At 25.4% G+C, this 13450-nt stretch overlaps 1 protein-coding gene across 1 annotated transcript; it reads left to right on the forward strand.

The window, feature by feature from the left end:
- Window positions 1–3892: 3892 nt before the first annotated feature.
- Phum_PHUM247100 (uncharacterized protein) lies at window positions 3893–5308 on the forward strand (the record flags this gene model as incomplete). Its single annotated transcript, XM_002426249.1, has 5 exons — window positions 3893–3991; window positions 4132–4245; window positions 4465–4701; window positions 4783–4972; window positions 5058–5308. 5 exons carry the CDS (start codon window positions 3893–3895, stop codon window positions 5306–5308), a joined length of 891 nt encoding a protein of 296 aa, XP_002426294.1.
- Window positions 5309–13450: the final 8142 nt, after the last annotated feature.

A 13450-nucleotide genomic window follows, 5' to 3' on the forward strand; every position in this document is an offset into this window, starting at 1 on the left:
TTAAATGGTCTCACTCTTGGTTTAAAAATTATTTTCCATGTTTTTTTTTTTTTTTTTTAACGACGGTTATTTTTTTAACCAGCATGCCTCAAAAAATAGTAATTAATGTTGTTCCTTATTTATTTTTGCCACTTTTTTATTTTTTTTTTTAAATAATGTTTGTTATGTTAGAAAACAACCGAGAATATGTCAAAAAACAAACAAACAAACAAACAACAACGTCGTAAGTTTTTAACACGAAACTTACAAACATTAAATGAAAAAAAAAAAAAAAAAAATTCTGTTATTAAACGTCCGTTTATAAATTTTTTTATATTTAAATTGTATTGATATTATTATTATTATTATTAATAAGAATTTCGCGAATTTTAAATTTGGCGCGTAAAAATAATTTTTTATGGAACGAACGTGATTAAAACGAGTGTTGTTAAAAGTTCAAAAAGTATTAATTCGATTCATGATGATGATGATGATGATGATGATGATGATGATGATGATGATGATGATGATGATGATGATGATGATGATGACGATGATGACGATGACGATGATATATTATGATGATGATGATGATTAAAACGTGTTTTATTTGTTAAAAATAAGGAAAGCATCGAAGTTTAAATAAATATTAAAAGAAAAAAAAAAAATTCACGGGTAATAATAATAATAATACGTGAACAGAAACTTTTTGGGCTCACTTGTTTTAATCTACCATTTGAAAACTAAAAAAAAAAAAAAAAAAAAAAAAAAAAAACTTCGTAGTATTTTTTTTTCATTTTTTTTTTCAGTATTTAAATAACGGTTAGAAACGTTCATTGTACGGCACATTAAACAAAATGTATGTCCAAAACGTGCTTTTAGATGAAGATCAGTTTAGAGCAACCATGATAAGAAACACGACTTTGGCATATATGGTAAACAAGGGGTGAACGCGATTGTGTGTATTTTTTTTTTAAGAAAATATTTTCTCATCATTGAAAATCATACCTGTCGCGTCTGTCGTATTTGAAATATTCTGCTATGACGTCATCATTATAATAATATTAAAATATTTTATTCGGCCATGTTTGTAAAGAGTTCTATGGTAAATATTTATGGTACTTACACGAGAAACTAATGATCGATTAATACTATTCCATCCGATTGATTTTTTTTTTTGTAAATTATCCGCCATTATTGTTTGTCGAAAAACCGTTAAATTAACCACCATAACCGTTTTTTTTCTGCAAAAAAAAAAAAAAAAAAAATTTATCGTGAAAAATTTGAGAGAAAAAAAAAAAACGTTTGGTCATCTTAATTAAAAGATTTTTAATTATAACGAGTGGTAAAATGTAAATTTTACATTTCATCATTTAATTCGAGTGAAATTTTAATAAATTTAATAATTTATTAACGGTTAAAGTAAACTTTCTAGAATGAATTATTTTGATGACAGCGCCATCTTACGAAATTTTACAAAACTTTTACGTCATCATCAACCATTTACGAGTGCAAAAGTTTTTTTTTTTTTTTTTGATGTAACTAAAAAATTAATTTTTAAATTTAATAAAATAATAAATAATAAATAATAAATAATAATAATAATAATAATAAAATATGTGATATTAGTTTGTAATAAAAAAATAATAATAATTTGAATTATTTCTTAATAATAATAATAATAATAATAATACCCTTTTGTTTTAAATCTATGAAATTTTAAAGTTTCGTAATTTTTTTTTTAAATATTCAATAGAATAATAAAAATTCGTTGTAGACAATTTCACAACCATTTTTTAATAAATATTAATGGCGTACGTAACGTTTTTTTAACGGAAAATATTAATAATAATAATAATAAATTAAAATTTCGTCAGTTAGGAAAAGGGTAACCAAAAGGAGAAAAAGGAATGAAATTTTTATTTTATTTTTTTTCAACATTCGTAATTTTAACATTTAAAACGAAAATTCGTTAATTATTTATTAATAATAATTATTTATATATATTTTATTATTATTTTTTTTCATTCAAATATTTTTTTTTTTTAAATTTTTTTTGTCATAACTTTTTTATTAGACTCGTTTCCTTTATGTCGAGATCAGGCTGAACGTATCATCAATAACATCCGGAATATGCGCATATCACATGCGCACTAACATTTTTTCGTCAGTAAATTTTCCTTGTTAAAAAAAGTAGCCAGGATAAAAAAGAACGTAAGTAAACAATCGGGTTATTTTGTTATTTATTATATATATTTTTAACCGTTTTTATTTTAATAATTAATTATTTATCAACATTTGATTTTTTTTTTTTTTTATTATTATTATCATTAACTAAAAACGGTTGAAAATTAATTTTTTTTTCTTCTCTTTTTTTTTTTTTTTTTTTGAGGACAATTAACGGAGCCCTAGATTATTCCCGTAAAAAAAAAAAAAAAAAAAAAAAAAAAAATACATGGTTGCCAATTTTCAATGTTAAAGAATTTCACTTTGACAAAATTTTTTTTTTTTTTTTTTATTATTTTTTTTCTTTATAATAAATTTACGTGAATAAATATTAACGGGGTAATGATAAATAATTATGTTTTTAATTATTATTATTATTAATCATATGTATTTTTTTGATATGAGTGGGTGAAAGGAACAAAAAAATTTTATATATATATATATATATTTGTTTTTATGTAATTGTTGAATTCAATTCGTCCAACATGGCAACTTTTTTTTTTTTTTTTTTTTTTTTTTTTTTTGACAACCTAAAATGTTGGAAATTACGTGAAATAATAATAATACATATTAAAAAATTATTAGTATAAAAAGAATTTGTGATTTGAATACGTAGAATTTGTTTGATTTGATTAATTATATAAATAAAATTATTATTGGGAAAATAATAAAATAATAAATTCAGGTATCTTTGTTTGTTAGTTCAATATGGTATAAATTACAGGATTGAGCCTATATTTAATTGACCTTTAAAAGAAAATGAAAAGTGTTTACTGATTAATAATTTTTATTTATTTATTTCTTTTCTATTGTTAATAATTTTAAAAAAAAAAAAACGAGGAAAAAATCTTATTAATGTATGTCATTAAAAATTATTTTATTGATAAATTAATAATAATATTATGTATTTTTTTTTGTAATTACATTAACAAAATTAAACTTTCATATTTATTTATTAATTAATTTTTTGCATGACACATAGAGAGAGAGAGAGAGATGAAATTATTAAAAGTAGGTTTATGGTGATTACATTTTTTAGCATAATATAAATCTTCTTATTTTTTGGCCACAAAAAAAACTCGATTGAAAGTGTTATAATTTAACTCGATTCATTCATTTACATTCTCGATTTAATTTTTAACATACTTAATTTTTTTAGTGTTACTTTTAAATTCAAAATTTATTTTTGGGTATTGTTTATGATAGTATCACAACTATGTAATATTAGTAATTGTTTGATTTTAATTAAAAATTTGTGATAGTTAAAATTATTTATCATTATTATTAGTAGTAGTTGTACGACGAGAAGTTATTAATCGAATTCTTTTTCTTTTCAGGATATTTTCGTCTGTGTCATACACAAAGTAAAAAAAAAAAAAAAAAAAAATTTCAAAACATATTCATAAAAAAAATTTTTTCTATATTTAATTTTTTTTTTGGAATCATTCGCTGAATTTAATCGATTCAATTGAATTGCACAGATTTTTTCCAAATAAAAAACTGTGAAATAATAAGATAAAGAACCAAAAGTATCGTCACTGGAGAGCAAACAAGAGAGAGAGAGAGAATAATTATTATTGCCAACATTATTAAAACTTTTACTTAAAGGAAATAAATAAATTAATTAATTAATTAAAATTAATTTTCTATCTGGGGAAATTAATTTTATTGAAAAAAATAATTAAGAATGAATCAAAGCGGCGATGATCAGGCGGAATGCCCTCTTTGTATGGAACCATTCGAAGTAGATGACCTTAATTTTTTTCCCTGCACTTGTGGATATCAGGTGAGTTAGTTTTTAACAAACATCTTAAAACACTCACTAAAAAAAAAAAATGGCCGAGTCATAATTACTGAAATAATGTGCGAGAATTTGAATAGCCTAATGTATATATATTAACTTGTTTTTTATTATTATTATTATAGATCTGTCGCTTTTGCTGGCACAGAATCAGGACAGATGAAAATGGTTTATGTCCAGCTTGTAGGAAAGCTTATCCAGAAAATCCAGCAGATTTTAAACCCTTATCTCAAGAACAGGTATTTATATTACAATAAATAAATCCTCAATGGTTTCGTTATAATGTAAGTAAATCGCATGAACACATAACCATAAAAACATTTCAAAATTAACATTCTCTTGACCTTGTTTATTAAATTCCATAGAGTATTAGTAACAGTCAACCAATCATATTGAAAATTGAATCATCGATAATATTGATAATTGTAGCAAATAAATAAAAAATTTTTTCATTACAGATGGCAAAATTAAAAGCAGAAAAAAGACAGAAAGAGCAACAACGAAAACAGAAAGCGACAGAAAGTAGAAAGCACTTAGCGAATGTTAGAGTTGTACAGAAAAATTTAGTATTTGTAGTCGGTTTACCAATACGATTAGCAGAGCCTAATATACTCAAAAAACATGAATATTTTGGTAAATTTGGTAAAATACAAAAGGTTGTCATTAATCAAAGCACGTCATATGCTGGAGCTTTGGTGAGTGATGTTTTTCGAATCATCAATACATTTTATCAACATTTTATTTTGTAATGTTTATTATTCCCGTTTATTCCCTAGGGACCTAGTGCTAGTGCATATGTAACTTATAGCAGGTACGAAGATGCGTTAAGAGCGATACAAGCTATAAATAATATATGGGTTGATAACAGGCAAATCAAGACTTCATTAGGAACCACTAAATATTGTTCACATTTTATTAAAGCGCAAACTTGTCCAAAGCCAGACTGCATGTATTTACACGATTTAGGTAAGTTGTTGATTAAAAAAAAAAAAAAAAATTTGGCAACGTGGGAGCAGCGAGTACCTAACTAAATTTTTTTTTTTAAATAAAGGTGATCCGGAAGCTAGCTTTACTAAAGAAGAAATGCAACGTGGAAAACATCAGGAATACGAAAGGAACTTGTTCGAGCAATATAATAACACTATAACGCAAGAAAGGAAAACGACGCCATCACCTCCAACCTTGGGAAATTCACTAACTAATTCCGATTCAACATCTGCTTTTCCGAGCGCTGTTGGAAAAGAAGCGTGGCTATCATTACCGAATGGCACGACTCAAACGAATTCAGGTAGATTACAATGAATTATAATTTAAAAACCCATCCACCCCCCCGCCCCGCCCCCGCCCCCCCAAAGAAAAAATAATAATAATAATGATATATGATTTTACTAACAACATATTTCGGATTGTATTTGAAAAAAAAAAAGAATAAATTTTCCATTATTGTATATTATTTATATTATCGGGGGAAAGAGAGAGAGAGAGAGAGAAAATAATAATAATAACAGAAAAGAAAAGGAAAAAAAAAATTACGTCATCTTTTTTGCTGTCGTTTAGATAATCAAAACGTTTTGTGTTATTATAGTAAAAGAGGAAAAAATCCGTGAAAATTTATATATATATAGATATTATGTACATAAATATCAATATTTTTATACGTTTCCAAAATTGATTGAATAAAAAAAAAAAAAGTCAACATTTTTTTTTTTTTTTTTTTTTTTTACACACGTACGTACGTAAGTAACTGGGTGTGTGCGTGGGTGCGTGCGTGCGTGCGTGCGTGATTGTGTGCGTTTTTTTTGTAACGTCAATAGGTAGTAGGTAGGTAGGATGTTTCGCGTAACGGTTGTAGAGATAGTTTTACGTCAAAACAATAATAATAATAATAATCTTTGTCATTACGTTACGTTGTTTTTTTTTTTTTGTTAGGAATAAGATTTACCGATCGATGGATCGATTGATCGATCGATCGATCGATTACAATTTACTTTAACGATTTTTTTTTTTTTTTTTTTTTATAATTGAATTTTTCTGACGTAAGCAAGGTTAGCTTAGCTAGCTTAAAATTAAAAAAATATTTGATTTCACTTTTACATAATTTTTTTCTATACGTTACGTAATAAATTTCGATCGTATCGCCATGTTTTTTTTTTTTTTTTTTTTTACTGTAAATATGGAGGTATGAGTTATTTACTTGTAGAATTTTTGCACGTGGTAAATTAATATTAATAATAATAATAAGTACACGGTAAAATAACGGGGGAAAAACGTGTGAGATTTTCTCGATTAATTTTTACACAGAGTACACAAAAAAAAAAAAAAAAAAAAGAATCGGTCCTTGTTTGTAATTATACCCCCCCGGGTTGTTTTTTTTTTTTTTTTTTTTTTTTTTTCAAAAAAAAAAAACGTATACTTTATTCAATAGTATTATTATTATCGAAAGAATAGCATGAGAAATCGCGTCGGTAATTTACGTTATAAAGGTAAATAAATATTTGACATATTAAAAAAAAAAAAAACGTTAAAGTAGATTTAAATCTATAATAATAATAATAATAATTTACGTAAATTTATGTATTTTATTTATTTTGTGTCGTTTTGTTTTGATAAGTGATAACTAGGGACGAAATGTCGCTACAGGTTTTCGATGTACAATAATAATAATAATAATATAATGAAAAAAAGAAAAAAAGTAAGAGAGATAGAAGGAAAGGGGAAGGAAGAAAAACTTTTTACTAATAAATAATACTTATGATTGATTGATTGATTGATTGATTGAAAACGTGTGGGTTTTTTTTGTTAGATCGCATTAATTTGTTTTCAGGAGGTGGGACAATCGGAACGGTTGCTATATCATCTACAGAGACAGTATCAAATAATACAACCACAACAACAACAACAACAACAACAACATCCCCTTCTACTAATAATAATAACGTTCAAATAGTTTCCACATCGTCGACAAAGCAACAGCAGTCATCTAAAAATAAGCAAATAAAAGAAAAACACAATCATTCATCTAATGAAAAGACAACAAATAATAATAAAAAGAAAGGCAAAGAAAAGAACGTGAACGGCACAAATAATAATAATAATAATAATAATAATAATAGTAATCAAATTAGTAGCAACAACAACAACAATAATAATAATAATAATAATAGTAATACCACCACCACCACCACGACAACCACAAACCAAAACAATAACACAAACAACAACACCACAACCACTCCCACTTCCACTCCTACTCTCACTCCCACTCCCACCACCGCCAACAACAACAACAACAGCAGCAATAATCTTAGTACTTGTAATAGTAATAATAGTAACAATAACGGTAATAATGATAGCTCCAACAGCAACAGCAACAACAATAGCAACGCGCTTAGTAATAATAATACACAAAATAATAGTAGTAGTAGTAGTAGTAGTACGAATGCCGTTAATAATGGTAATAATAATATAGGAGAAAAACACGAGAATTCAGCGAAAATTAGCAAAGAAAAAGACAAAAAAATAAATGGGGAAGGAAGTCAACAAATGGAAAACAATACAAACAATTCTAGAATATTGCTGTCGAATAACAGATCATCTTTTTACGGGAAAAATAATACATTTTTTTCAAACAACAACAACAACAACTTTAGTAAAAAATCATTTACAGGTAATGATAAAATTTTCGTTTTTTTTTTTTTTTTTTTTTTACAACAGCATCATAATGTTGAGAGGATGTTTAAAAATGTTATTTTGATTTTTTACTAAGCGCAAATTCGTGAAATGTTTTGTTACGTAAAACTAAAATGATAATAATAATAATAATGAATAATGAAAGATTTTTCCCAGGGTTATTTTTTTTCATGGATGTGTAAATTGAAAAAAAAAGAGAATGATAAGTCTTTTGTAAGAGTTCACGGGAATGTATATTATATATTATTATAGTATATTATTAGATATTATATTATTAATTAATTTAATATTGAAATTAGTATCAGGGGAATGAAAAAATGAATGTTTGTACACAAAAGACGACGATGGTGCTTCCCTTTAATTTTTTTTTAGAACATTCAAGTGCCCAGAATTTATGTGCGCGCTATTTAAATAATAGAGGGTAATAAGAATCTAAAAAAATTTTTAATCACTTTCGTTTCAGGTTCAAAAGACTCTCTGCCGAACGGTTTTATAAAAGTACCTGAAAATGTAACAATTAATTACGAACCGAATTTCAGTGATGTAAATGGCCTTAACGATAAAGAAAGTTCAGACAATTTAGAAAATAAATTATTATTAACGAATAATGATAGCGAACGCGTGAACGCGACGGAAAACGATACGGGAAAATGTTTAATGAACGGATTTCAAACGAATCCTGTTCACGATCAATACGACAAAGGAAATTATAATCAAAGGCATAATTTCGGTTACCAAAATGGAACCCTGAATTTTTCAAATAACATATGCCAGCAAAATATATTTAATAATTACATATCTTTAAATAAATTCGGTAGTCAAATGAAAAACGATAGTAACGTTCTAATGGATAACAATGATGTTTATTTGAATCAAACAAACAATCATTTACTAGGACAACAGAATTTTCTTATCAAACAACAATTGGCACAACAACAGCAAAGAAATCAACAATCCTCTCTCCCGCAGATATTCATACAACAGCAACAACCTCAGCAAAACATATATCAACCCCAACAACAAAATCAATATTCACAAGATTATAGATTAGTTCAACAAAATCAACAGCATCAGCAGCAGCAACAGTCATCTCAACAACCGTCAAACGGTTTACATTCACAAAATCCGCATTTTAATTATATACAACAACAATCTAATTTAAGAGATCAGTTATTATTGCAACAACAAAAGCAAAATCAATTAATATTAAATAATTATCCTCCGACGGGTAATAATTTCATGCATTTGCCAGGATGTGCGGATGATTTAGTCGTAGTGGACAATGTGATTCCTCAGCATAAATTCATTGAAAACGGTTTAAGTCCGACCGGCCTTTACTCGTCCGATTACAAATTAAAAAATAATTATAAGAGTGATGATAACGGAATTGAAAAAGAATCCGTCGACGTGATGAATAACACGAGGGTAGGAGGAGATGATGAATTAGGTTTCGATCCTTTTCACGAAACTCAGAAAGCCTTAGCCGATTTAATGGAAAAAGAAATGTTGATACAACAGAACAAGCACTCGTTGAAGCATAAAAATGACCAATATTATCAATCTCAATGCTATCAAAATCAACACGGATTCGATAATTGTCCCCGGGGACAATTCAATCAACTCCAGATGAACATGTTGAATCAACAAAATAGTTTAATCGGTGGAAAATTATTAAATCAAATTCATTCGCAACAAATATTAAATTCAACCAATCAAAAGTAAGTAAAGAAAAAGAAAAAAAAAAAAAAAATTTCAAAAGGTAAACAAATAATCAATCAATCAATCAATCAATCGTTTTTCTTTCTATACTTTAAGGTCATCTTTAAACAATAGACTAGACGGCGTTAGATGCTCCCTTCCCCCACCCGGTTTCGGTGGACCCTCTCAAAACGGTTTGCCGGGTCATTTAAATAATTTCGGACAAGGTCTCGGTAGAAGTAATAGTTCAAGGAAAATACCTGCTTTTATGAGTCTTTCAAATAGTGAATCTTCCTTTCAGCCTCATTATGTATCCAACGGTAAAAATATGGTTTTGAATCACGTGGTTTCCGCCACGTGGAATTTTTTTTATTAATTTTTTCTATTCTGTAATCCAGGATTAACAAAATCGGATGATTGGCCCGAAAGCCTGAGGTCTCTTGTTCAAGAAGGTAGAACGTCGTCGTCGTCGTCACCTTCTGGTGGAAATCCTAGTTATTCCTCAGCGGCGCCTAAGGGTAAAAAAAAAAAAAAAAAAATTTATTAGTTTTGTTTTATCTCTCTGGTTGTTCAGTGCGACATATATATTTGTGTTTGTAAAATTTCAGGATGGAGTAATATAGGAAATTGTTCTGATTGGACAGCCTTAGATCCAGCAATAGTATCATCATCAAGATCCCAACATTTATCTCTTCACAATCAGTCTTTATTAAACAATCAAGTTGGTTTTTTTTTTTTAATTATTATTAATATTATTATTAGAAATTTTTATGGTTTTCTTATTGTTTTTTAACTGTTTTACAGGGACTTAATCATTTACGACAGAATCAACTTCAGAATCAATTGTGTCAATTGAACATTGGCGGAGTTTTAGGTCCAAATAATTGGTCAACGCACAGACAAAACGAAGACAATTGGAGCACGCATATTCAAACGACAGGTACGACGAATTCATTTTTTTTTTGTCTTTTGATTCGAATTAAAAATAATTTTTTTTTTTTTTTATTATTATTTTTATTAGTACCCCCTCCCGGTTTTGCATTGCCTCACGGAGGAGCAGACTTAAAAAGCCTGTGATTTCAGGAATCGAAGGCCTTGAATAAAACGACTCATGATCGAACTCGATGGCTTATTGTTAACAAACAAACAAACAAACAAATTTGACTCTGATAAATGGTACTCAAATACCCGATTAATTAATGTGCTACAAAAATTAAAATTTCGGGGAAAGCATCATGAGGAGGATAGATACATAAAATAAAAAAATGATGCTTCATCTTCTTCTTCTTCTTCTTCTCTTATATATTTTGTTCCAAACTGTTTTCACCTTTATTCTTTTTTTTTTTTTTTTTTTTTTTTTTTTTTTTTTTTTAAAAAAAATAATAATTAAATTAATGAAAAGTTTATTTTCTGGGCTGTATTGGGGCTGGATGAAAAAAACATTTAAAAAAAAAAAAAAGCAAAAAAATTTGAACGAAGACAAAAATGAAAAACAAAAAAAAAAAAAAAAATACACACACACACACATATATATAATAATAATAATAATAATAATAATAATAATATATATTTAACGAAATATATATATATATATATTATTAAAGCTTCCTTCGTATTGTTTAAAAGCCCGAGAAAAAAAAAATTGATACGAGGTAATTAATCGATTCATGAGTGGATGGAAATAATAATAATAATAATAATAATAATAATAATAATAATAATAATAATAATGAGTTATTATCGTCAATTTTTCCCTTAATCTTTATATATATATATCACGACCGAATCAAATAATCATCTCACATGGAAAGCTTTAAAAAAAAAAAAATTTTTTTTTTCTTCTCTCTGTGTTAGTTTTTGTGTTTCTTTTTATTTTATTTTATTTTTTTTTTTTTGCCTGAATGTAAATTAAATGATTTGAATGTTTGTGTATGCTGTTAGCGAGATAAAAAGATTTTTTTAGGACAATTAATTAATTAATTTTTAAAAACGTTAAATGGTGGCAATCAATCAATCATTGAATAAGAAATATTAAAATATTGAAATATATTATAAATGGCAAAAAATAATTAAATAATTCTTTAAAAGTAAGCAAATTATTAATTTGTTCAAATGCTTATATAAATATATATATATATTATAAAGTGTACATTTATTATTATTATTTTCTTTTTTTTTTTAAACAAAAACAAAAAGTCAAATGTTATCATTGTTTTATTATTTAATAATAATAATAATTTGTAAAAGCATAATGTTATTTGATAAAAGGAAGTACTTAGATGAAAAAGTTTGCATTATGTTTGAGAGAGAGAGAGAGAGAGAGATTTTTTTTATATAAAAAACTTAAAGGTATGAGAGAGTACTATGAATTTATACATTCTAGAAAAAGAAAATGAAAACTATAATAAGATTATGTTTGTTTTGTATTACTCAAACATTCTAGTGATATTTAATTAATTGTGTTAAGGGGAAAAGAAAAGAAAAATTGATATTTGAAAAATCTCTGTGGCATAACTTATGTATAAGTACACACACACACACAGTCACACACAAATATATATATATATATATAAAATTCTGTCATGACATATAATTTTAAATTATTATTATTATTTATTTATAAAATTAAATTTTTTTAAAGCTTTACTTATAACTAACTCTATACAATTAATGTTATGATTTGATTTAAATGTAAATATTATGTATTAATATATATATATATATATATATATATATATTTATAAGAAAAATTGTTGCCATCTTATACGAATATGTAACGATGTACTTTTTTTTTCTTTCTCTCTTCAAGTTATGCCACAAAATAATTTAATTATTTTAATTATATATATATATATTTATATATATAAAGTGACCTTGGCCACACTGGCGAACTGAAATTGGGGGCTCGAACGTATAATTAATAATAAATAAATAAATAAATGAACGAGGCGTTGCTTTAGTAAACAAAAAAAAAAAAAAATTAACTTTAAAACAAAATATATAAATATTATTACTATTATTATAATCTTGTTATGCAACAATGCAAAAAAAAGGCGGAATTTGATTTTTTTTATTTTTTTTTATTTTACACTTTATATTATCATAAAATTATTATTATTTTTTTTTTTTAAATCAAAATGGATGATACTTTAAACCATTAGAAACATGTACACATTTTATATTTGTATGCATATTTACACTTATTAAAAGAAATAATTGATGGCAAATCATAAATGAAATCATTATTTAATATTGATGTTATTATTTATTTCAAAACTAAACAAAAAAAAAATATTATTTAATGTAATAATAATATTTACTTGAGCCTTTTGTTTGCATACAATTCTTTGTACTATAAGTGCCAAAAAAAAAAAAAAAAAAAAAAAATTACAAACTAAAAAGCATTATTTTTAGCTTAATTATAAAGAACCATTTTGAAATTTTCTCAATTATCTAATTATAATAATAATCAATTTAAACTTAACCATTAAAAGTATTACAGTATGTTTTTTCTATTTATACTGAAATGATCTTTTACATGCAAATAATAATAATAAATTATAATTGTGCTGCATAGAAAAAAGAGAAGAGAAGAATATTGTTAAAAGAGCACTTTTATTAATTATATTTTTTAAATTAATTTGAAAACATACAAATTATTTTAAAAAAACAAATAAACTAACTTTTATGAATAAATTACAAAAAGAAAAGAAATATATATATATATTTTGAGTAGTGAACTATCCTAACCATCCAGTCTACATACGCCATTTTATGACTACATGAAAATATATATAGTAAAATTCAATTTACTGTTTTTTAATATATGTATGTGTGTGTATATGTATATATATATATGTATAATTACATATTTAAATAAAATGCACATACTTTAATATCAAATGTACAGGAACAGTACAGCAGAAAAATAAATAAAATATATATATATATATATATATATATACTATATATTTACCAATGTTTGTGCACTTAATAGAAGTGGTCTTATTTGCATTTACTTACTGAGATTTCATTTTATTTAAGTATTTTTCCATT

Source organism: Pediculus humanus, genomic scaffold, assembly GCF_000006295.1.
Source record: "Pediculus humanus corporis 1103172107616 genomic scaffold, whole genome shotgun sequence".
Lineage (NCBI taxonomy): Eukaryota > Metazoa > Arthropoda > Insecta > Psocodea > Pediculidae > Pediculus > Pediculus humanus.